Raw genomic sequence first — 24,812 nt, 5'->3', positions numbered from 1 at the left:
TTAGTAAGCAGCTTGGCAATCACCATCGGATGAATCCTATTGATCTTGAGGTCAGTGGCTAAAAGGTCAAGGTTGAGGTCACCTTTAGCTGAAAATCTGTTTCCAATCAATAACTGAAAAACACTTGGGCCCAGAGACAAGATGACATCTAATCCTTTTGCAGTGACTTATTATTTTCATGTACATACTTTCGTCTTTAAAAATGTTTGAATCTGTTTAAAAATGATAAACTGATGCCAAGACTGATTTTCAAATTTGCCTTGGCGCATCTGTTGGCCACAAGTAGAAGTTTGCTTGCACATAAATATTCTGGTCTGTAAATACTAGGTAAAGGTCACAAACTAGTTTATTTTTGAATATTATTATTTTGCAAGCTGAAATGTGTCCGCTTTATAAATGATGAGTAATGAACTCAACACAGATTTGTAGGTTATATTCACAAATTTGTGTATGGCAGTCGTATAGCAACTACTTATGTACTTTTGTTAAAATGCAATCGAGGGTTTTTAGAAGTGTCATCCAGGAGATAACAATATGTAAACATGAAATCTGGGAATATAATGGGGCACAGGGACTAACTTGTTCCAAACAAAATCCCCAGCTATACTCAAATTTTGAATAGGCAGACATATTCATACTATCTTGGAAGAACAGTTTATATTACTGTACCTGCTAAAATAACTCGGACCATATGTTGCCTTCATTCTACTTTAGGGTGAAAATGGTTTACTGGTATAGATGTCCACCTCTCATTCTCCAGGTTAAGGTTAGCGTACCTGTAGGAGCATACGTCTCCAGCATTAGCATCTTAACAAAACTTTTATTGAAATGTTTATTTGCTAGATTACATGATTAACTCTTTGAGTATTGGCCGTTGATTTGGATAAATTGTCCAAACTCACTTTGACCACTCTCTTTCTTGAGCTTTTTCTAATTTCATCATGTTGTTCTAATATGTGTATTAAATATCAAGGGAAGTAACTCTGAGACCCAGATTTCAGTTATGAATCTTCAATTGGGTACAAAAATGTATTGCCACCTACCATTTTTTTTCTCTGCTTTGATTAATTTTCATCAAACATACTGGTCACTCACTGGAAGTAATTTGAGAATAAAAGAACAGCAGTGTTATAGTTTTAGAAATGTCTCAATTTCAATTGGGAAGCAATTGGGTAAAATTGAACATTTTTCAAGTTCTATACATAATCTATATAATACCATGGTCATATTAATGCTTGTTATGTTAGTTTTGAATTATTTCTACAATATGTTGTGCTCACGCTTTTTTTCAAAACAAGAATAATTTTGGTAACAATGGATCACACAAGTTATGGTTCTTGTTTTACAAATAAGTCTACATTGTTATAATAATAACGATGCTAATTCCTTTCAGAACTTACCTTATGTCTACTGGAGGACATCAGTATCAGATATTGATAGCGTTAACGTAATAATGACCATTCTACTCAAATTTTGTAAAAATATGGTAAATTGACTTGAAGTTTCAATACAAGCTAAGCAGTAGTGGTTTTGATAAGAAAGATAAAGGAGATCATTTCATACATCAAGTGGTTCCATTTATGATGTTGCAAGTATTGTTAGAGTTTCACAGTAACTAACACCATCTACCATTCCTTGCAATTTGTCAAAGAAAATGGAAGTTTGTGTGTAATGGTGTTTTAATATACAGTGGCATAATGATAATTTCTGAACACCAATGAACATAAAATTATGCAAGTTTTCATACAAAAGCAGGTGTATAGTGAATAACAACAAGTGACAATTATTGCAGACTTTATTATTGTCAGTCATAATCATGATAATTAAAATATATGGCAATCTGTAACAAAAGACAACAAGGAAACTTAAATAAGAAAGGAAGCCAAGCATTGCACAGGTAAAGTATTTCTCTAATGTTCATACACTAACATATTTCTCAACGTTTACACTCTTAATGTGTCTGAACGAATACCAGAGAGCTGCAGAGAGAAAGTCAATGCTTGTCTGGATTATTTTTCAATTGTAAAATAGGCATTATTGTACAACTATTTTAAGCCAGAGTTGTAGGTCATTGCTGTACAAGTCTCTGGTAAGACATGCACCAAGTTTTATTCAAATATAATGGGGTTTTTTTAAGCTATGGTTAAGGCTAAATTTAACATTTGAGATTATGACGAGATTATGAAGATGCCAACAAAACTTAAGCTATCACAATACCCACTGGCCAGACTTTTCAGAAAAACTGACCAGCTTAAAGTTAACACTTAATAAAAACAAGCACAGCAAATAATTAGTAAGGCAAAAGAAACACAACATACAGTAGTTTTATAGTTTCTCTACTTACTATGAAACTACCATATAAATGGAGGGTGGTCGATGGAAATTGGAAAGTAATTTTAACACTGCACCAGAACTGAAGTCAAACAAGGTTTTCCTTCAAGCCAATATACTGTTTTCACATTTTTAAACAGTTTATAACCTGTTTGTAGCCTTTGCTAGACATTTGTAGAAAACAGCGAACAAAAGATAAACAAAAAGCAAACCCACTCACTCATAAAAAAGGAAAACCCCAAATAAATGAAACAAAGAGGAAGCAACAACATCCCAAAATGCACTCATGACCTTGTACATTTGCTCATACATTTACACTACACATGTGCATTACATTTGAATACTCATAAACACAAAAAATGAAACAACACCCTGATAAGTATTCTATGGACAACAAACCTTAATCATAACAGTATTATGCCTTTAAGAACAGACAATGTACATCACTAACAGTATAATAGTAATATTACTAACAATGACATTAAGGATACGTAAGCAATAACAGTGCCAATATGACATATTTTAAAACAACGCAACAGTAAACAATAAAATACTGTCATTGTAGAACATGTATATGCATCCATTTTATAATTCGATTCACGTTCATAAACAGCAAGTGTTCATAATTGATAAATCTATACATGTGTAAAGCAATGTTAAAACAATGTAACTACTGTACTTGTACTAATTCATCGATAATATTAAATGAGAACTACATGGCCTCGAACTGAGATGAGTAATGCTGCAATTTCAGCCTGTGCATTAGCAGCCTGCTCGTCGCTGGGCCTAAGCATTCTTCAGTTATTGTAGTCAACAAAAGCAGCTTAGCTGCAAAAATATACAGTCCTTGGCGGGTGTTGTTCATGATTTGAAAACATATATATCAGCCTTTAAAGAAAAAAGCATAAAAGACATTGTGTACATTCATGTATTATTACAGGTATTAAACCCAGCAGGTTGTCAATTTCCTTGATCAGCTATGAGAAAATTAAGTTTTAAATGAAAAATTACGACAAATTAACGCTGAAATATCTTAATATAAATTTTCAATTTTAAAACAAAATGGTGACTCAAAAAAATAATATCAATTTAAAAATAAATTTGAGACTGAAATAAAATTTGTTTCAATTTCAAAACAAAATGGTGACTTAGGAGTAAAAGTATGTTACATTTTCATACATGAATATTTGTGTAAAGTCACAGCCTGGACATCAATAATACCACTGTGAAGATTAAATATGATTCATGAATTTTTAAACAAAATGGTGACTCTGAAGTTAGAGCGTGTAACATCAATATACATGAATACTTGGGTAAAGTCAAAGCCTGGGACCTTATTCACTAACATCCGGAGTCTGAGTGTCTGAAAAACAGCATTTACTTATATTTTATGTAAACATGCTATTATAGGATTCTAAAAATTGTTGAACCTGTTACAAATCATCTGTTATAATAAAGATATTTTGAAACAATTTAAAATTCAATTTTCTGAGCCTGAGCCTGAAAACTCAGACTCAAGAAATTAGTGAACACGGACCCTGGGCATCTATAATACTACTGTGAAGTGTAAATAAGCAGATATATGAAAAACAACAAAATAAATGAAAAGTATAAGCCAAACACATTTGAGCCATGATTGATACTTAATAAAAAATTCTACATTTGCATGAGAAAAAGAAAGTAATACACAACATGAGGTAAATGTCCAGCATTTAATTTGTACACATCTTGGGTGTGCAAACCCTGGTTTGGTCCCATTCACACAACATACACTTTCTATGTAGAATACTAATATATCCTATGCTGTTTGACTACTTTGCTTAAATCATAATGCTGAAACGTGGGAATTTCTTTGAAGCTATGGAAACACCAGTATATTTAACTTATATAAAACCATCATGACACTCCAATACTGATAAGGAAGAATGTTGCAGAATTGACCTGATGTTTTTAGTGGAAAAGCATGCATAACTCAACAACTGTTGCAGCCAGAGTCATAGACTTTGCTACACTGCATTCTCACTGGCAACCGTTGTACTAATAGTTTATGTGAATATTGCACAGTTCTTGAGTTAAGGCCAAGATAACGAGGGCTGTCATAGGACAGTGCGCTCGACTACATAAATGAATACAATAATGATGTAATATGTACCTGTCAAAAGCAATAAAAAAAGTCAAATTAAAAAGTAAACAAGAAACGCCACAATGCGGTGAAACTGGGTTTTTAATGATTGACAGAAAAACTTCAGCCTTCATTGTGAGTTTCAGTTTCAACTTTTTTTTCCAATTCCAGTAACAGTGACCCTGACCCTTAGGGCCCCAAATGCAACCCCAAGAAATTCCTCCATAAACTCTTCCTACATACCAAGTTTGGTCACAGTATGTCAACCCTAGATCAAGTTATTCAGTTCTAGCCATTTTTTTCTATTTTTAGCATATGTGACCTTGACCATGACTCTTGGGGCCCCAAACACAATCCAATGACAGGTTTCTATAAACAAGTTCATTATTCCAAGTTTGATCGTAATATATCAACCCTAATTAAATTTATTCAGTACCAACCATTTTTCTATTTCTAGTAACAATGACCTTGACCTTGACCCAAGGGGCCCCAAGCACAATCCCATGAAAGGTCTCCATCTACTTTTCCTATATACCAAGTTTGGTCACTATATGTCAAACCTTATTATTAGTAAAATATTATTATTTTTTATAATTACAAAGTCAATAAGGTATGGACTTATGAAATCTCGTATGATGATGGTCCTGAACAAATGTGCGAAGTATTAAGTAAATTGAACGAAGGGTATTGGAGTTAGAAGTGAAGTAGTAATGCCTCCTTATTCTTTGAATAGTCAAGCAAAAATGTATTTCATTGTTTCTTTAACATAGTCATTGGGACCCACTTAACACTAAATTCATTGAGTTAGTTTCAGCAAATAAATAAAACTTGGCCATGAAATTTCATATAATATAAACTTGGCGTAAAGGTTAAATAAAATTAGACCCTAACAACTATATGATACAGAAACAGAATTCATTTTACGTCGGAGTAGGAATACATTAAGTGAATGACAATGATCACTTGTTTCTGTCTGTCAAGGGGCATAACTTGACAAATATTTGAGCCAGAGTTATGAGATTTGGTACATACCGTATATGCATGCTGTCTTCTCATAGTGAACATGAGGACCTTGTTTCATCCTGATACTTCAGATATTGATGGCAAATATTAACATTTTTCCAAACAACAAAACCAAAGCTAAAAGAAGGTCCTGATTTCTTTCTTAGGAAACCAGACAACAGACAAGCTGAAACAGAAATGTCAAAGCCAAGCAGTATAGGTTTAACGCCTTTAAGTGTACAAACACAAGAAGTTGCATAGATGATTTTCGTTTTGATCATGCATATGGGCTATGATAACAAATCTGTATATTTACATATAAATGAGAGAAAAAAATGTTAAGATATGGCACGAACATTTTAACAGCAACTTTCAAGCCTACTTGATAAACTTATACATTGGTTATCTTAAAACAAGATAAAATAATAAACTTGAAACGGACACAGTAGTTTGACTACTATACATATATGACATTCAACAAATCATTGTCTATAAGGAGCTTCCAATAGATAAATTTGTAAGCATACTTCAGCATAAGATTAACTCATTGGGTACAGAATGTTGTCATTTGTTAAACACATCGATAATAACAGTGTGACAACTACAGAGCAAGTCAATTCACAAGTTTTAGTTCTGTACGTTGTAGTTCTGTACAATTCTGTCATTCGTTGACTTACATGTAAAAGTGAAATCAATTTAATCTTTTGAAAAAGTCTCAATTTAATCTTTTCAAAAAGTCTTATCCTAACAACGAAAACTTATCAAGCAAAAGCAATTTCAACCTGAAAATTCCACATAATCTGAACTGTGGTGACACGCATGTACATGTATTATATAAAATAAAAGACTGAAATGTCTTACTTTGTGTAGTGAGTCAGCAAATGATAAATAACACTAACAATTCATACTATACAATATTATTTTTGTAAGATGGATTTCAAATCAATCGAATAACTTTACACATACCAGTACTATTTCACAATAATGAACCTGTACAGCAGCGACTATAATGATACATTTGGAGCATGACAAATGAGATGCTACTGTTTGCAAATAAAAAAAAAACAAAGCACAAAGGCAATGCCATTTCACACAGGAAAGATAATCTACAGCGACTTACAGGGGTCAGTTTCAACCCTCCAAAGAGATTCATTTGTCACTGCATGGTTTATAGCAGGGCAATTTAAAGCTACAATTTTACAGTCAAACTGTACATCTATGGATGCTTTGCAGGTAATGAGCCTGTCTCTTCTGACAGTAAGTTCCATAAGCAAAATAATGCACCAAATGGCAGACGGCAGTAGCCAGTGCTTTTTGATACCTGAAGTCGAATGACGGGCCAGAGATGTTGTACTTGAGTCCAATTTTACTTTGTGGCTTTGAGTGGAGCAAAAGCCAATATCATTCAATGCTTCAAAACCATGAAATACAAAGTTTATTTGCAAACAGTAGCAATGAAATTTTGTCATGTTTCCTATCACTTTTTTATGTATGAATGCCCCTGTGTTTGTACTTCAAAATACATGCAATGGACAATACACTTTAAAGAATAAGTTATTTCATTCTAGCTACCTAAATGAGCACATGCAGTGCATGTAACAAATCACTCCCCGCCTGTGCTGGAGCGATGCCTGTGGTGCTCAGAGACAATGAGTTCGTCCTGCATGAGCTGGAGTGTGGAGACAAGGGACTGTTTCTCGAGCCGCAAGTCACGTACCTCCTCCTCGAGGGTGACGAGACGCTCGCACATGTCTCCATTGTCCTTTTCTAGGCCCTCGTTCACCTTTCGCAGGTCTGCTATATCGTCCAGGGATGGACTGCTTGATAAGGCAAATGACCTCAGTTTGTTCCTCAGCTGTTCATTTTCAGACTTAATGTCTTCCAGTTCTCTTTCTTGAACTTGAGTGTGGTTATCAAGCTTTTCAAGTAAAAGTTTCATTTGAGCATTTTCGTTTTCTAGTTTCATGATTTTAGACACAGAATCTGGGGAGGTTTGGTTTGGTCCATTGGGTAGGTTGTATGTGGTATGTGGCTGCTGCATATTGGTATCTATCCTGTTAGATACAGCTAAAATGGTGTCGGACATGCTGGTGCCTGGGCTCGGGGTTTCTGAATGTGGTCCTGTAACATGATTGTATAAATATGTAGAGTGAAAGAAAAACCATAATTTATGGAAAAAAGGAATTTCATTCATCATTTCATTCAACATTCACATGTTTAATAATGTGAACAGATTGCAAATTATAACTTGTAGCACACATAAATTTTCGGAAAATTTGTCTATGAAGGTGAAAATGAAATTCCCGTAGTTTCACATTCAATAAAATGAATACTTATTAAAGAAATGTAAACATGATTACCAGTTGTGATATGGAAGATGCCATCCTCATGCCTGGCTATGAATATATCCTGGAGACTGACCACAGTGGGGGGAGGGGGGCTTGGGGGTGGGACTGTCTTATGGGGTGGACGGTCCTCCTGAACAATAGGACATATACACATATAACTCAAACAGATCCTTATAAGTAATCAAAGAAATAATGTTATTCAAAGATCACCAAAATAAGCTTGAAAAAGATTTAGGTATTTTAAGAGGATTGTTTTCTTCTAATCTATGAAACAAAAGTTTTCTTACCACAAGTGTAAGTTTAAGGTTATGCACGGACACCTGCATTGGAGTAGGTGTTGAGATTTTCTCATCCTCGATAAAGCTGCTCATGTTGAGAATACTAGACATGCAGAATGTCAGCTCATAATCTCTGGCCTTCACTTCCATGAGGCCCAGCTCTGCCCCCCGAGGAACCAACAGACCAGCCGCCGGGCCCATGGTCATCTTGAACTGGACTGGGTACACATGTCTCCGGCTCACAGCCGGTCTACGTATTATCCCTGTGAAAGATGAATTACAACCATACATACCATTTTCTTTTAACATCCTCAAACATCCAGCTACTTGAACATTGATGCATTTTTCAATATTTCAGTGAGAAATTATGAAAACAGCGTTCTATAACAAAAACATTTTAAGCAAAATTGAGATCACATCCTTCATTAAAACTTATATTGTCAGAGAAAGAGTGAAATGCAAAACAATACTGCTGTAGTAGTAAACCTACCACTTGTTGCAGACAGTTTGGAGTAGAAGTCCTCATAGATGATGTTGCCGGTCTCTTCTACATCAATACAGCGGGTTTGTAGGCTAAAAAAGATATCCTCGCCTTTCCCCTGAATTGACAACTCTGAGCCGGTCAGCCGAAATACCACAGCAGATACCTGAATAAACGTGCGAGATATTCAAATACTTTGTAACTAAACATGTCACATTTACAATTGACTTTAAAAAGATCCTTATAGAATTCCATTCCAGTCAATATCAATTCTATTTACCGGTACTACCATGTTTAGACATTTTTATCATTTGCTATAGTACCACTATTTCCAATAACAACATCAGTGGACCACCAAACAAAAGTGTGACAGACATTGTAAGCTGCAAGTTATTATTCTCCCTTCATGGAGCATAAAATATTGGCTGGATGGTTTCAAGTTTTCTTACCAGCTCTTTAGCCTTGGAAGCAGAGGTGCTCTCAGCAAACACACTGGACTGGTCGTCAGTGTCAGTGGTGGATAGAGTGTCTGCTCCTCGCCCATGATTGAATGCAGGGGCCTCCTGGTCATCAATGGACAGGAACTCAAAGTCATCGTCAGATGACATGTCTGTCATCACTGATATCCTGGAAAACAAGTTTAAGTATTTGTATTTTCAAAACTAACAATAGTCCAAGACAATGTGTGTTATGACGGTTAATGTACAATACATAGTATAGAAGTACCATATACAGTCAAACCTGGTTGAAGGGCCACCTGCTTTAAAAGGCCACCTGCTTTATCTGGAATTCTGTCACTTACGCTAATAAAATTCTCCAATACTTGGCTTTAATTGCATACTGAAGTTAATGAAAAAATATGACGGCCTCAGGTATTTCCATCATCAAATCAAAATGCATATTACATCACATGATTGCCCTATGCTTTTACTCATTGAGAAATCATGTTCATAACATATGGTGAATGTTTTGATCAGAATTGACTCAATTAATAAAGATACTTGAATAAACATCATTAATTAATGATCAGATAGCGACAAAGAGCACCTGTTATTATGAATTCACAGTTTCCATTGTTACTTGAAGGTATGAAAAGGATCGTAGTGCAAGATATGTTCTCAAGGGATTTAATTATGGACAAAGTCAATTTCTTAAAATTGGAATGATGAGGATAAAGATGATGAATGTGTAAGCTCAGTGAAAATGGTTTCATCAAAAGAAGTGAGTGAATGTATGGACACTATTAAAACATTTGCTTACAACACTTACAAGGCACCATTTTTGTTCATGCAGTTTTAGATTAGAGACTGGTGTAATGCAAATAATGGACTACCTCAAACAGTGAACTTGTTTATGCAGTTGTGTATTTATTCATGGACTGATTATTGGTGTGTTTTTTTGTATATGCTATTAAGTGCATACATGTATTTATAAACATCTATCTACTGCATTCTATTTAAAATTTTGGAAGTTATTTTATCTACATTTGAATTAAAACTTCTTTAATGATGATGATACTAAAGGTGGTGTGAGTAGGTTGTTAAATAAAACTGAAGTGGCGGAAATTTCCACCTGAATTGAGCCACCTGTCTTAAGCAGCCACTTTGATCTTTTCCCAAAGGTGGCCACTTAATACAGGTATGACTGTTGAGGTAAGATAGCAAATATCAATAAAAATGCCACATGCTCAGTTCTATTTAAACCCAAATTACCGTAACTTATTATATTCCGAAATGTATTCAGCTAATATGAAATATGGCCCCTGAATCTGCTATGTTTCTACAGAGGCTCACCTGTCTGAGTCAATATCATCCTCTGGATCCAGTTTGTTCTTGATCTTTCCCATAAAGTTGGAGATGTTGCTGACCCCCACAGTGAAGGATTTCTTAACGGCGTTTGAAGTGATCTTGCTTCCGGCCCGACCCCGAGGTCCCGCCAGACTGGAGCCTATCGAGGAGAGGCCTGTATCACTCGCTGTTACATGGATAGGTGGGGCAGTGTTAAGTGCTCCACCCTGGTGTACATCCTCTGTTGAGTGCGAGTCTTTATGCACAACTGGAATAAAGAATATCCAACAATGAATATTTACCCCAATATGGTATTTTAAATGAATCAATAAGTTAATTTTTCAAACATGTATAATAAATAATGTTTATTACATCAAACTGATTAAACAAAAAATTCAAACACAGGTAACATCTCAGAATGACTAAACACTGTTGACCAGCACATATATAAGTATTAGTAAAAGATATTCAGGTGGTAAATAGAAAGTTTATACTAAATCTCAAGTTTGGCTACCCTGCAGATTGTCTGTAGCCTGGTTAAAGCAGACAATGGTTGAGTCACTCTGGGAGTGAGACAGGTGCACCTCTGGAGTAATAGGACTGGACACCGACACATGCATTGCAGCGCCTACAGAGATGAAATCAACATCTTAATGAATAAAGTACTTTCTTTTTTGTTAATACTAGACAGGGAAGCTTGATTAAATGTATCAGTCTACCGATTGTTTTCTTTATTGCATGAGATAGCCAAGATTATATAAGATAACTTATTAACATAAGATTTTTTTAAAGATATATTCTATAAGGTTAGTTATAATAACTTGAAATGCTTGTTAAAATACCATAATCTTGAATGGAATCCACTTGATTGCCCTGTTCTCCCTCACTGGTTCCACTGCCTCTCTCCACATACCCCTGTGTGTATTCCATTGAGTACCCCTCTGTGTACCCAGGAAGGTCTTCATTTACCTCCCCTGAGTACTCCATTCCATCAACAGGTTCTCCTATATTTGTCAAAGGAAGTAGTTCTGCTATGTAGGGACAGACCATTGCAAACTCAACTTCAGGGATAACAAGTGGAATTGAAAATGATTCTGAGGTATTTTCTGATGCATCTTTTTTCATGTAATCACCCATGTCAGCATTCAGTTGAGCATTGAAGTCCGTGACTGAATCTATCAATCTCATAAGGAACAGATATTGCGGATTGCTCAGTTGGGCTCGGACTTTCCCTCCGATTTTAGCTACAATGTTAAAGTCCGCTACTTGGAAGGCTGAATATTGCACATTGCCATCACTATTATCACAGCTGCTAATGGATTGACTGGTGGTCATACCACCCTCACTGCTCGAGTCTGTTGGGCTTGAATCTTCACCACTGTCCTCGGAGTAATACTGTTGCAGAAGTTTCCGACTCCTACGACTATCCCGATCTGTTTTACTCTCCTCAGGAACTCCATCTTTGTTGGAACTTGGCCACTTGTTTTTTGGAAGAAGAAGCCCATCGGGTATCAAAGATGGCTGACAGACCCACAGTGTTAATGGAAAAGACTCTACAAATGGGACAGGTCTCGTTCTACTTGTGGGTACTCCTAAAAATTCCAGCCACACCTGGTCCAAACACACAGCCCACATATCACAGCGCATGTCTCGTTTGAGGGTATTTGTTCTCAATAATAACTTGATGGCCTCATCAACTTGTTCTATGTGGTCAAAGCCATCTGGTAACCGCCCTTGTACAAGATCAAGTGCATAATCACAGAGATATGGATTTAAGCGAGCATTTGCAAAGTCATAAAATATCTTGGGGATGGCCATCATCTTGTTGGGATGGTCATTTGGGACCTGTGAGGTATCAAACAGTGAGCAGTCTGCATAGTTGTTAAGCATGGCCTTGAGGTCTGGGAGTGTGAACCTGTCCTCTATGTGTGTGTTGGAGGCGGTCAACTTGGAGATCTGGATCTGCAGGGACCCAGGTCTGTCTGGCTGGTTCTCAACCCTCTCTTCCACAGATATTACCACCTGTAACACATAGTCATTATAAATGTGAAGTTACCAGTAAGCGTAGACATAAACCAAGTTCTAAGTTAGAATATGTCAATATTGAATGGACTATGTAAGCATGTGAGTTGTAATTTCAAAATAACAAACTATGATCTTACAGCAAGCAGGTACAGAGTTATTATTCAGAAATTTCGCAGATTTCCTTAAACTTTATTTGAACAATGTACAAGTCATATTCCATTTCTGAAATGTAATGAATACTGAGATACATATGGCAAATCATCCGTCTTAAAACTGGCAATATCCCTTGACGATATCCCAATATATTGTCAAAAAATTATTATCAAGAGGTCTGAAAATATCAATATGCAGCATATTGCTATATGTGCAACATCAATGAACGGAAATACATGATAAAGCCCCACTGAGTCTTACCCGTGGCATGAGGGCCTCCAGCTTGACATCAACATGTTCCAACTTCTTCTCAAACTCACCCTGATGGCTCTCCTGAAACAATACAAAAACATTTAAGTTCCTTCGAACAATGTTTACGTGCATATCCTCACTTTGAAACAAGGGCAATGGAGAAAGATGACATGAAGGTGAGATGCCACAGACAACGATGCGAAAAAACATCACAAGACACCCTATGTGTCTGCATATAACACAGATGACAGGATATAATCCATTGCACAAACATCCATTAAAATAATGAATGAACAAAATCCTGCATATTGCTTGGCTGAGGCATATCTTATTTCAAGAAAGGGTTCAAATGACAATTTATATTTAAAAAAAAATAAAAAAAAGAATAGATAAGAATTGATCAGAACCCAAAAGCTTATAATGGTCATCTTAGGATGCATACTGCTTACTGGCCAGAATTTTGGATCTTGAATATCTCTTCATACTAATAACTAGAATAATGGATTACGATATAAGTATATATATGCTCTTTTATCTAAGAAGGATTATAAATCCAGCTATAAGCTGATATGAATCACTATTGAGTCCATTTCATGAAAAGAAATCTGAACCTGTATTATTGTGAGGTCAAAAGAGCGTTCCCTGGTTCAGGTTTAAACCCAATACCTCCTGTGTTACTTGGTGACAATATTGAACAATGATTAAAGACAAGACAACATTAAGAATATTTTCAAAACTTGAAAATAGGGAAATTTAGCATATGTGGTGGTATATAAAAGGGGATACATACCACCATTTGTGCGAGGTTGAGGGAGAAGTAGTTTGCCCAGAGCAGAGTAAGGAAGTCTATGTGCAGCCGGACTGGGTTCACAAGCACATAGATGTTGGCATGGGGTACTAGAACAGCAAATTACAACACAGCAGTTATCAATGTTTTTTGTTCGTTCTCTCTGTGGAATATATTGACTCCTTCCAAACAAGGAGATATATATAAAACCATGCTCCAATTAAAAACCTCAAAAAATAAACTACCTTGTTAAGACTAATTAAATAAAGCAATCATATGCAATGAATTATCAAATGTATGTACCTGGATAGTCAATGCCCTCTGTGAAAAAGTATTCGGTGTATTCAATATGCACTGTTGACATATCACTAGGTAGATGGAGGGCTTTCTTATCAGAGCTGAAGAACTTCTGAGGTGTTCGCTTATTGTCTGCTGTTGAAACCATATAAACAGTGAAATCCTCAATCTTCAGAACCATGCAGCTTTCCAACAGTTTTGTGACTCTAGGCCTGGGAGGGGCCTGACCTTTGGTCAGCTGGGTCTGACCTCTAGTCTGACTTTGAGGTGATGTTGCTTGACTCCTGGGTTGACCTCTAGGTGCTGACCCTTGGGTTACAGGAGAGCTGACTGGATGGCTGGGGGACTTGAGGTTGTGTGCGGGCGACGGACTCGGGGAAACAATCTTGCAGGTCTCACGTGCCTTCTTGGCCTCACCTCGGAACTGAGCAAACAGCCCCTGCACCCAAGTGTTACGAGAGCCAAGATTGTCAGAGTAGCGGTACCAGTTTTTACGCTCACCGCCTGAAAATTGAAAAAACAACAACAAGCAATTATACAGTCATCTCAAAAGTTTAAAAGTATCAATGAACTCTTAAAGGTCTCTCATACAATTTTAGTTAAATTCTATTGCTCTCAACGTTTACTTTTTCAAACAATTCAGGATAGGACACCACGCTAAAAGCTGCTTGGTTTTAAAAACGAATTCATGGATAATGTAATATGTATCTGTTAAGAACATTTATCAGTATTAGGTATTAAGTATTATGTCATTTGAATGGGCGACATCTAGTTATTTGTCAGACAGTGCATGTGACTATTATGCTGCATTGAATGAGCCTATGAGGTACATAACTAAGTATGCATGATTGATAAAACATGATGATAGGATATTAACAAGAAAATGAAAAAGATTGACTAATAGTCATGATAAATAAGAAATATAAGATAATAATATGTCAAGTAATAATTCAATTTGGATCAATGGTATTTGAGGTACAGGTATAAGTAAAAATAACAACATGCTCTAAATTTAAAAAAATGGATGTAAGTTGGTGAAGGGCCATAATTTGTTTCAGTGTCATACAGGGTTGTCTAACTTAACTGTGTGATTGCTCCTAACAACTATGTACATTATGAAGTCCATTGAATTAATGTTTTTTTGAGATCTGAGTTAAAACCCTAAGTTGCAGTAAAACTTTCTTAGTCGATCCATGGCCATAATTTGCATACATTTAGGATGTTATGAAATTAAGAAACGTGATTGTGCGATGCCTGTGAACAATTTTGTGAAGCATAAAATTATTTTTAATCAATGGTATTTGAGATTTCAGTGAAAACTAATAAAAATATGGGTCTGTTGGTAGGGATTTCAATTTATTCTTTTTTATTTCTTGGCACCACAAACTACCTTCAAATTGTACTTATTCTCCTCATAACATCCCTGATTGAAATTCACATTTGGTTTAAAGACTGCCAATCCCTTTGTACACTTTTGGATCACGAAATTAAAAACAACAAGAAACACTACAATGTGACAAAACCAAATTTTTAGTACCGTATATGACATTAGAGAACATGGCAAAATAATTTTTTTGGTTGCCTTACTTGTAACAAAGGTCCTGATAAACTAAATGCATTTAAATGGCTCTGACCTTCATCAAAACCTAAGTTAAGTATCTTCCTTGTCATTTGATAGCATGCTAAAACTTCTTGTACTTGATTTTTTTCTTAAATCTGATCGATTACGAAAATTTTAGGAAATCGGCTTGAGTTAAAAAAACTACCGTAATTAAGGATTGTTTATGAAACAACTACTATGAAACTCATTACCGGCCTTGAACTACTTGGTATGTTTATTGTTAACCTGTTTGGGTAACATCTAACACTAACTTAGTAGTGAGCTTAAAGCAACTCACTCATGTTTTGGCACCAAAAATGAGTTTTCCTGGTAATGCATCTGAAAACACTTATACCGTATTATAACTATCTTACTCTTTGATACCAAAATTGCAGAAAAAATACAATTTAAGTATAATAAAACATGAGATGTTTTTCAAACATAATGCCCCCCCAAAGCGCCATGTTGTCAGGATTATATGGACAATTGAATGAAATATGCATGGACTGAAACAACAGCTGATTTGTCACTGACATTGGATGTCGTCGAGGTAGTTATAAGATTATGACCATTCAAAGTGTAAGGATAGAGTGTGTTATGACGATGTACAGTTTGTTAAAACCAAAAGAAACAAAAACATGTTACTTAAAAAGTATGTTTGATTTTTGTTATGATTAGGCCTTGAAACCCCTAAAAAGTGTCTAGGAAACAAAACATCATATCGATGATATTTTTGCAACAACCAAAGAAAGCAATTCATGTTGTAAATAAGTTTGCGTCTAGGAAATCTGTTTTAATCATGCTTATAGGAGTATATAGATAGTCCTGGGGCCGTATTCAATAAGCAACTTAAATTTAAGATAAGAAACTAAGTGTTTTGACTGGCCTGTATATTTAGCTGACCAATACGCTGATTGGAATCTCTGAGGCATGTTTAAGGATAAGGATAATATTAATATTGAATACTGGCCCTGATGAACCTTCGATCAATCCCAAGATAAGTCTTCACATAAGCTACCTACACAGTTGTATCACTATTGATCAATTTTATCTAAAGTTATCGAGCTGAAACCACCCAACCAATGTAGCCTAATCTAATAACCAGGATATTTCATTGAAAAACTGGATAGACACATGGTCGATTCGGTAAACCGAAACAAAGCTTTTTTTCGGCCTCATGAACTATCCTACATGTACACATATGCAAAGGATATCAATAAAGCATGACTATAAAAACAATTGTAAATTTTAATCAATGATACCCTTAGAATTTACAAAATATCATGCAAATATAATGATTAATACTCTTCCCTGAAATTATCAATAAAGTTACTAATAATCTCATGCATTTCCTTCAAAAACATTTAGAAATAACACACAAAAAACTGAGTTAATAAAAATCATAACATTTTAGTACTTAATAAATTTACCCTCCCTCGTGCAGTAGTGCATATTAGGCTAGAACCAAGGAGTTGACTATAACTCTACATCACACACCAATAATACATATTAAGGTGGTAAATCAAAGAACGCCACTGTCACAGCCCAACTTACCACTAGACATTACCAGATCCATATCTATCAAAATATCACAAGAAAAACTGAGTCTGTGTGGAAGATGTCTTTTAATACATGGAAACTACAGCAGTGTATTTGAATTGAAATGTGTATTAAAGCATCACTTAAATAAGTAACTTAGGTCACAGAAGATAAAGGATTGATGGTATAATAATCTGGCAGTTAAAGTGAAGAAGTAAACAAAGGAAGCATGTTTAACTAATTAACAAAGTGGCCATTTTTTTCAGGCAGTACAGAAAACAGTCTGTGTTGTTTCATGAGATTCTAAGCCATTGTTTACCTTCAATTTTTTTTATCGAATAATACAAGTACTTAAAGTGTTAGTTGTTGGTAAAGAAATATCAACTATTGTTAAATAACATGTATAAAACATAAGACATAAATAATCATGTTAAAGAAGTTTACGGCAATATTATTTTTGTATACACAGTAAGTAATAATACCCAAACACAGGCCCAAAGCTCATGATAAACTAATTGGGGTTAGTATCAGCCACATCGATAACAGAGTTTCCCTAACAACACAGAGTGTATGTTGGTGAGTTTACCTGCATAATGGAAGGGATAATAGTCGAGGGACAGTTTACAGAAGGTCACCTGCATGGCACCCCCATCTATCTTCTTGTTGTGCTTCGGACTAGACGCTGTATCAGACATAGAAAATATATACAGCAAAATTTTTATTTACTGGTACATTGGAAAACAACATACTAAAACACTGTGATTATTCTAATTTTGCAAGTGAGTTTCTCCTTCGAAGAAATGGTGATATCTTATAAATCATTTAGATTAAAGAAGTTTTCCTTTCTATGTTTTCTTTTCATTATGAAAATATTGCAATATGATCATATGAGCTGACCATCTTATACAAAAGTATCCTTTAATCCATCATAATGATACCCATAGTTGTCAGAGAGTATACATGTTGTAGCCTACCTCTATCTGTGGGATTGTCATCACAGAGGTGAAGGTCAATGCGGGAGGTGATGAGGTGGTACGAGGTCGTGAGGACGTCAAACTTCTGGAAGAGCTGTGCCTCCGTCGTCTGACCACGTTGTCGCTGCTGATGCTGCTGCTGCAGGAGGAACTGGTCCATGTCACTGCTTGAACTGCTTTTGCCTTGCTTCTGTATTGCGGAGTGATGAATGCAATTACCATGTGTATTGTTGGAAAATTGAAATAAAAGAAGGACTCCTGAAAATTAAATTGACCCCTTATCATCTTTCTCTTAAAGTTGAGTTTACAGTTAAATCACACACAAACCTGGAGTTTTTCAGCAGCGAGGCGCTTACTCTGTTCAGCTGACTTCTCTATTATGCCGGATAGAGAGTTGGCGTACACAATGGCCGCCTTGAGCTGGGTGTCCGTCAACACCCACAGAAGGTCGTCCAGGAGGAGGAGAATACGAGATGATATTACGCTGCAGTCTAAAAATAAAGAAAAATAGTGTAAGAGGTACTTTGTCCTGTTTTTTGATATACTGCTTATAGTAAGAATGTTTTTTAATGTTCAATCTAATAACTTACCACTTAATTTCTTCTTAAGGACAATTCTAATCTTAGACTGGTTGGCAATCAGCCTGAGAGGTGTGGATGGCAGACTGGTTTCATCTTCATGTGCATTTGCTTCAATACGAGTGGTCTGCCAGTCTACCTCCTACCAAACATTAAACAAATATGTAAAAGTACTGTATGTGCTGATTTTTCAATACAATTTGTGTCTTCAGTAATTGAATAATTAATCTCTGCAACAACAACTTATTAATAATGGATGTTTTTTTTTTAGACATTTCAAATATGTTAATAAATCACAAATAAGGTCATTGTTAACAACATCATAAATATTGCTGCATCAATTCATCTACCGGTACATCAAGAGCCTAAATCTGCACAAAGATCTAAAAAAACAACAACCTTGAACAGTATGATTTCATCAGTTGCTTCACTCCGTATCCTGGTCTGCCTGATGTCTGTTGGTTGTACCCAGTTTGGGGTTAAGCTCTGGACCTTCACTCGAGACAACTGTAATGCACAGAAGAAAAACAGTTACATGTAACAGTTTTTGAATAACGCTATAATAGTAACTAATCTATAATTCTGAAAAAACATTCAAAATATAAATATAAACTATATATATAAATTAACTGTCCCTATTTATTTTCTGGCTGAATGTTGGTATTGTCATTTTTAACTCCTGATATTTACATGTATCAATGTTAATTGATATTATTTTATATAGTAATATATTAACATTGATACATGTAAATATCAGGAGTTAAAAATGACAATCCCAACATTCAGCCAGAAAATAAATAGGGACAGTCAGACATGTGAGGAAACATTATTTTTTACTATTATCAGCTCGCTTCATATATATACTAGCAGAAAAAAATCTGCATATTACAAAATTTCTCTAAAATAATGATTAAGTCTTACATAATTAAAATTTAATGATGTACCTGTACCTAATTATTTGACACATGAAAATAATTGTGATACAGAGAGATACACAACTGTACTTCCTCAAAGCTCATTACAGTCAAGAACTGGTATACATTTGCATTAACAATTTCTTAATTCCTCTAGTACATTTAAAGTACTGGCATTGTTTATAACAATCACATCAGAAACTATGAACCTTAGATTGTCATGACACCATACACTCTGACAGAAACATGTACCTGTAGACTGGCGTGGAACTTGTCAGACATAAACCGAACAGAAACAGAGTTGATGTGAACATAGATCCCATCAATGACCTTGTCGGCAAAACCATACCGACCCTCCGAGCTAAAATAAAGTAAGAAATCCATTTGCAATATAATTTACATAAAGTATGTATGGGTTCGTCATTTAAATACAGTAAACAACCTCTTCTAGTGATATAAACTTTATTTGACACAGACACAAATACACATGTCACAAAACTATTCACTTCTTCGCAGTTCGGATCATTACACAAAGATACGGTAGTCTAATTAGTAAAAAAAAAATGTTGGTTATAATTTTTACATTTATACTAGATCCCTTATAACAGTCCATCACTGCACCTAGTAACATATACAAATACCTGTGTGTGGACTGTTGGGTGGGGTTACTTGGGGCTCGAGGCTCGCTGCAAGTCTCAATCTCAAGCACAACCTCATCCAGGTACTGAAACATATTGAAACATCATCTAATAATACTTCAAACTTAAAACATTGAATGATTATTAAAGATTTCTCTAATAACTTATTTCAACTACATTTACAAATAGATATATGAGCAACATACCAAACAAATTGGTTGTGATTTCAGCTTCGTCCACTGTATCTGAATATGAAAGAATACAGACCAGATTACATGTTGTTGCATTTTGATATTTCAAAATCTTTAAACTGTTTCGTTTTATCATTTCACTACCGCATCCAATTGTGAACAGTGATATAAAGTAGCAAAAGCCTGCAAGTCTGAATCAATCCCCTTTTTGAAAAAAAAAGGATTTCGTTAAATGTTCAAGAAAATCTTACAATTCTATTAATAAAATTGAACATATATATGATATTATATATTATACTATATTAAGGGCAAGAAAATCCAAATTTTGATGATTGCATTTACTCAGTCAAATGTGACATACTGTGCATGAAAATAAACAGAGAATCCTACATTAGTGCCGATGATGGAGAAAGTTTATCTGGTCAGACAGGAATTTATTGGGTGAGCTGAAAGAATCCAGTATTTTTTTATTTTTTTTTTAAAACACAGGATATACCTTTAAATATTAACAAGTAACTTTAAATATGTAGACAACTGTTATTTTTTCAATTGAGATGAACACTCTACATGCAGTGTTATAATATGCCCCAAAATAATTCTCAAAGCTGTACAAATTTATGTTCTCAAAACTGTTCAAATAATAAGCCCACTGAAGTATTCCATAGAATAAATACTGTAATAAAAACGCTCTTAGTAAAGTAATTATTGATTTTTTAGCCATCTACTGATCATAATGATGCAACAGCTTGTTTTCAAACATCCATGTATCCTGAGTAGATTGAAACAGTTGGCTCTTTCTTAAAAACAGTTTAAATACTGAAATGAAATATTAAATGTTGTGGAAACAAAACTATAATATATAGAGTAGGTCATGTTTGTTAATGAATATACTTGATGTATAAAACATAAAATAAAAAGAATTCTTTTTCGCGTTCACATGACCAACTGTCTGTAGATAAACTTCACATGGTAAACTGTTCTAAAAAAGCAAAAATTACATGGCACCCTGTTACTGGGAGCGGTGGGACCCCTCTTAATGTCATTCATTAGTGTTTGAAAATCGGACTCCATTTGCTATCGATAATCGAATCGAATTGGACCAAGCATTTCGATTTACTATCAGACAATAATCGATAGTTCATAATATCAGTAAGGAATACATTCTTTACAAGTGTCATCATGATCATTTAAATGGTTTAACCTGGAATGAGTATGTGTGATGCTATAGTCATGCTTTTTGCAACAGTACTTGCCATTACCTTTTCTTTCTTAAATAACTTAACGAAAACACATAACAACACAACACATACTTTATAAGTGCACATCAATTGCAAAATGATGCACACCGCATCAAGCAAGTTACCATAGCATTTTATACTTGTAAAAGCATATTAAATATTTGTGAACCAGCTTAACAATCAATAACCTGTTATATTAAACAATTCATTAGAATATCTTTATTTAATAAATCTTTCACAAAAAAGTAAATAAGTTAATTACAAACGGTACCAAAAAAGGTTTCAAATACAGAATGCATCGAGCCGGAGTCCCCAGTATTTGCAGGTAAGACCAGACCCACTTCATCATAGAGACAGGTTATTTATGAAGGTGTTATGAAATATATAAACAATTAAAATCCATTTGTAATTTTCGGAGAGCGTGTAAATTGTTATGCAAAAGTGTTAATTTTCACCGCAGTTGTATAAGAGATTTATCTGTGATCATCCTAATTAAAATAAACTTAACAGGAATTTACCGGAAGAAAAAATTTACATGTACTCAACTTTTACCAAAAACTTTTAATCGATTATACTCAATAATCGTTTCATCACTATCATTCATTGCAGGTCTAGCTGCATTTTGGATAAAAAATTACACCTTTAGTGAATACCCTATCAATCGGAGGGGGTTAAACTCCCTGTTTACCTTCCAAATTTTGTGCAAGTCAAACTTGGGGATGCTACCGTGTCAAGCCATAATGCAGCCATTTCAGGGCGCGGGCAGACCTTTATAAACTCAACAACAACAACAACCTTGTTATTAGATCGATTTGTATGCAAGTGTCAGGATAAATAAATATACTCTACCTCGAAATGCATAAAACGACCATAAAACTAATAATCCATGACCATCACAAAACTCTAAATGCATGTTACCTTGATGGACACCTTGTTACAGACAGCTTTGTTGAGTCTCATCCAGGTGGGCAGATCCATAAGGTTCATCAAGATGTTTTCATCCAGCTCAAGGTTTGTGAGCTCCCCCTCCCCCTTCAGTGTGCTGATGTTCAGGCGATCAGGGGACAAGTTCTTGGTGAACCTTAGAATCAAATATGTAAATTGACTGACCCTTCATTGCAATAGCTGCCCAAATTGGTAAAATTCAATTGAATTTGATCAATATATTAATTATTACATATTAAATTCCAATGTAGTATATAATGCTATAAATGTTGGGATAATTATAGCCTGTATCCACATGGACTTAAGTACAGAGCAGTGGTTGTCCCATTAATATATACAAGTGCGCTCTCAAATTAGAAAAATGATGAATAAAATGGTCTCAGAATCTTCGTGAAATGTCAAAGGAGACATATTATTTGAATGAATAATTAGATGATCATTTCTAAGATCATTTCTTTCTTAATTTTTTTGTTGGTGTGAAAACTGATGATGATTGGAACTGTATGAAAAACAGTGTCCAAATATAGAAAACTTCAAGATTTTCTACAGATCAGGGATCCTGGTGCTATAATTTATACCGTAGTTGGCCCTACACAATTTAGAAGTAGAAGATCAGATAATCACACTTCCAGCATTTCGCAGATATCATCAAATTTGCAGACAATCCCTTAAAATGGCTGTCTTTACGTGTCTGTATATTTACAGACTAGACGATTGTATAATTACTCCTGGGTAAAAACCCTAAAATTTAAATTATTGAAATACATGCAAACATAACTGACAGGGCTTCTAAAAGTTTGGAACCTCAATTGGTCTGGACCCGACGACATCCCCCCCCCCCCCCCACTAAAAAAAAATCCCCATCCCCAATCATTGAAAAAAGTCTAAGATATGTCCGAAAAATTATGTCACACATTTTCGCGATGTGTTTTCTGTTAATATTTTTTTGCGACGTGGCAATGCGTAAACGGTGCTTTAGAGCCATAGTAATCGATTTAGATAGTTATTCATACAAAATTAATTTTGAAGGAGATCTACATCAAATTCTGCAGCGTTTCTAACAAGGAACACTGAGTTCGTAATTAATTGCAACAGACGGTAACCGGTCAGACGACAAAAAGCGAAAGTGTTATAAATTATTGAGTAATGCTACTTCAGTGGATCAACATTCAACTGAAAACCTTAATTAATAGATACTTTTTATGAATAATCAGGTCTTCTATAAGTTTGATATCAACAACAATTTTTTCATTACATTTTCTTAAAATGATGTAAGCGGCGTTTCTCAGTTTTAAGACTCTGTAGTTAATCAAACGTGTCGCTGTTGATATTAGAGCACAATTAGGTTAATTTATAGGAATTTTAATCCATTCGTGGATTAACAATGACAATTTTGTTAATAATTTAATCATAATGGATTTTCGTAGCAAAAGTGTGACGATTGTTTTCATGAGAAAAAGGCAGCGAATCTGACATCACTATGATGTAATGAAAAGAATATAGTCAATTAACACAGACAGTAATCGCCCTAAAGGATGTCCCCTAGCTACAATAGAATGTCCCCTAGTAGTTAAGGATGTGGTATGACACAACACTTTTGGCAAACTAAAAAGCCCTGATAACTGATAATGATCAAAATATTTTTTATCAATAACAGGGATTCACAAATTTCATAACAAGAAATTAGCACATTCTGGATATTATATAGCAGATCTTGTTTAAAAAATTGATGGCAAGCACTAGTGTTGGAATTCAGGCCCATTCCAGCTCTTTCATCTACATCTGTTTTAAAATGAATATTTCAATGACTGATTTAATTAAGATCTGAGGAAATGTGCAGCATGTGCATGGCTCAAATATGTCATCACGGCAACACTAACACAGAGCTTAATGGACTGAATTAACCTCGAGGCTGGTTCTTAACATTACATTTACAATCCATTCCCCACCCACCTTTTTCAGTTTCACAATTTAACAGTGAAAAGTAGACTTTTCGATGAAATTACTTAAAACAGAACGAAAACTTACTTTGACAAATGTTTTAATATCTGATTCTTTAATAACGACGCCATGGCGGACGTTTGGTGAGTTTGTTACCGTTATGTCAGAAAATCAACATTTTTACTTTTATTTTTTTTATTAGTTCGTGATAAGTGGCCGCTTATATCGTTAGCGGGACATATATAATACGGTTATGGTATTCATTTTAACGACAATAAACGCTTGTTAACACCATTTGCACATATATTTTCCATTATCCAAAAATATTATTAAATAAAAATTACAGAATTATATCGTATTAAAATGTTTACAGTTTATTTTGTTTACGTGA

General features: G+C 34.9%; 1 protein-coding gene across 2 annotated transcripts; it reads right to left on the bottom strand.

Annotated features, from left to right (window-relative positions):
- Positions 1 to 1,781: 1,781 nt before the first annotated feature.
- On the bottom strand, positions 1,782 to 24,640 carry LOC128231497 (bridge-like lipid transfer protein family member 3B). Of its 2 annotated transcripts, XM_052944407.1 has the most exons (22): positions 24,509 to 24,640; positions 22,454 to 22,616; positions 20,313 to 20,351; positions 20,110 to 20,192; positions 19,721 to 19,829; positions 18,954 to 19,061; positions 18,567 to 18,696; positions 18,304 to 18,467; positions 17,977 to 18,166; positions 17,589 to 17,684; positions 17,018 to 17,041; positions 13,870 to 14,367; positions 13,570 to 13,676; positions 12,789 to 12,860; positions 11,192 to 12,371; positions 10,864 to 10,977; positions 10,356 to 10,617; positions 9,012 to 9,189; positions 8,572 to 8,728; positions 8,091 to 8,344; positions 7,816 to 7,933; positions 1,782 to 7,576 (listed from the first exon to the last, which is right to left on the bottom strand). In XM_052944407.1, exons 1-22 carry the CDS (start codon positions 24,550 to 24,552, stop codon positions 7,059 to 7,061), a joined length of 4,608 nt encoding a protein of 1,535 aa, XP_052800367.1. In that variant the 5' UTR covers positions 24,553 to 24,640; the 3' UTR covers positions 1,782 to 7,058. The 2 variants fall into 2 exon arrangements, with proteins under 2 accessions (XP_052800367.1, XP_052800369.1); XM_052944409.1 differs by lacking the exon at positions 17,018 to 17,041.
- Between the last annotated feature and the right edge of the window lie 172 nt (positions 24,641 to 24,812).

The sequence above is a fragment of the Mya arenaria genome, chromosome 4 (assembly GCF_026914265.1).
Source record: "Mya arenaria isolate MELC-2E11 chromosome 4, ASM2691426v1".
NCBI lineage: Eukaryota > Metazoa > Mollusca > Bivalvia > Myida > Myidae > Mya > Mya arenaria.
The sequence above is the reverse complement of the archived record's forward strand: the minus strand, read 5'-3'. Positions and strand labels throughout refer to the sequence as shown.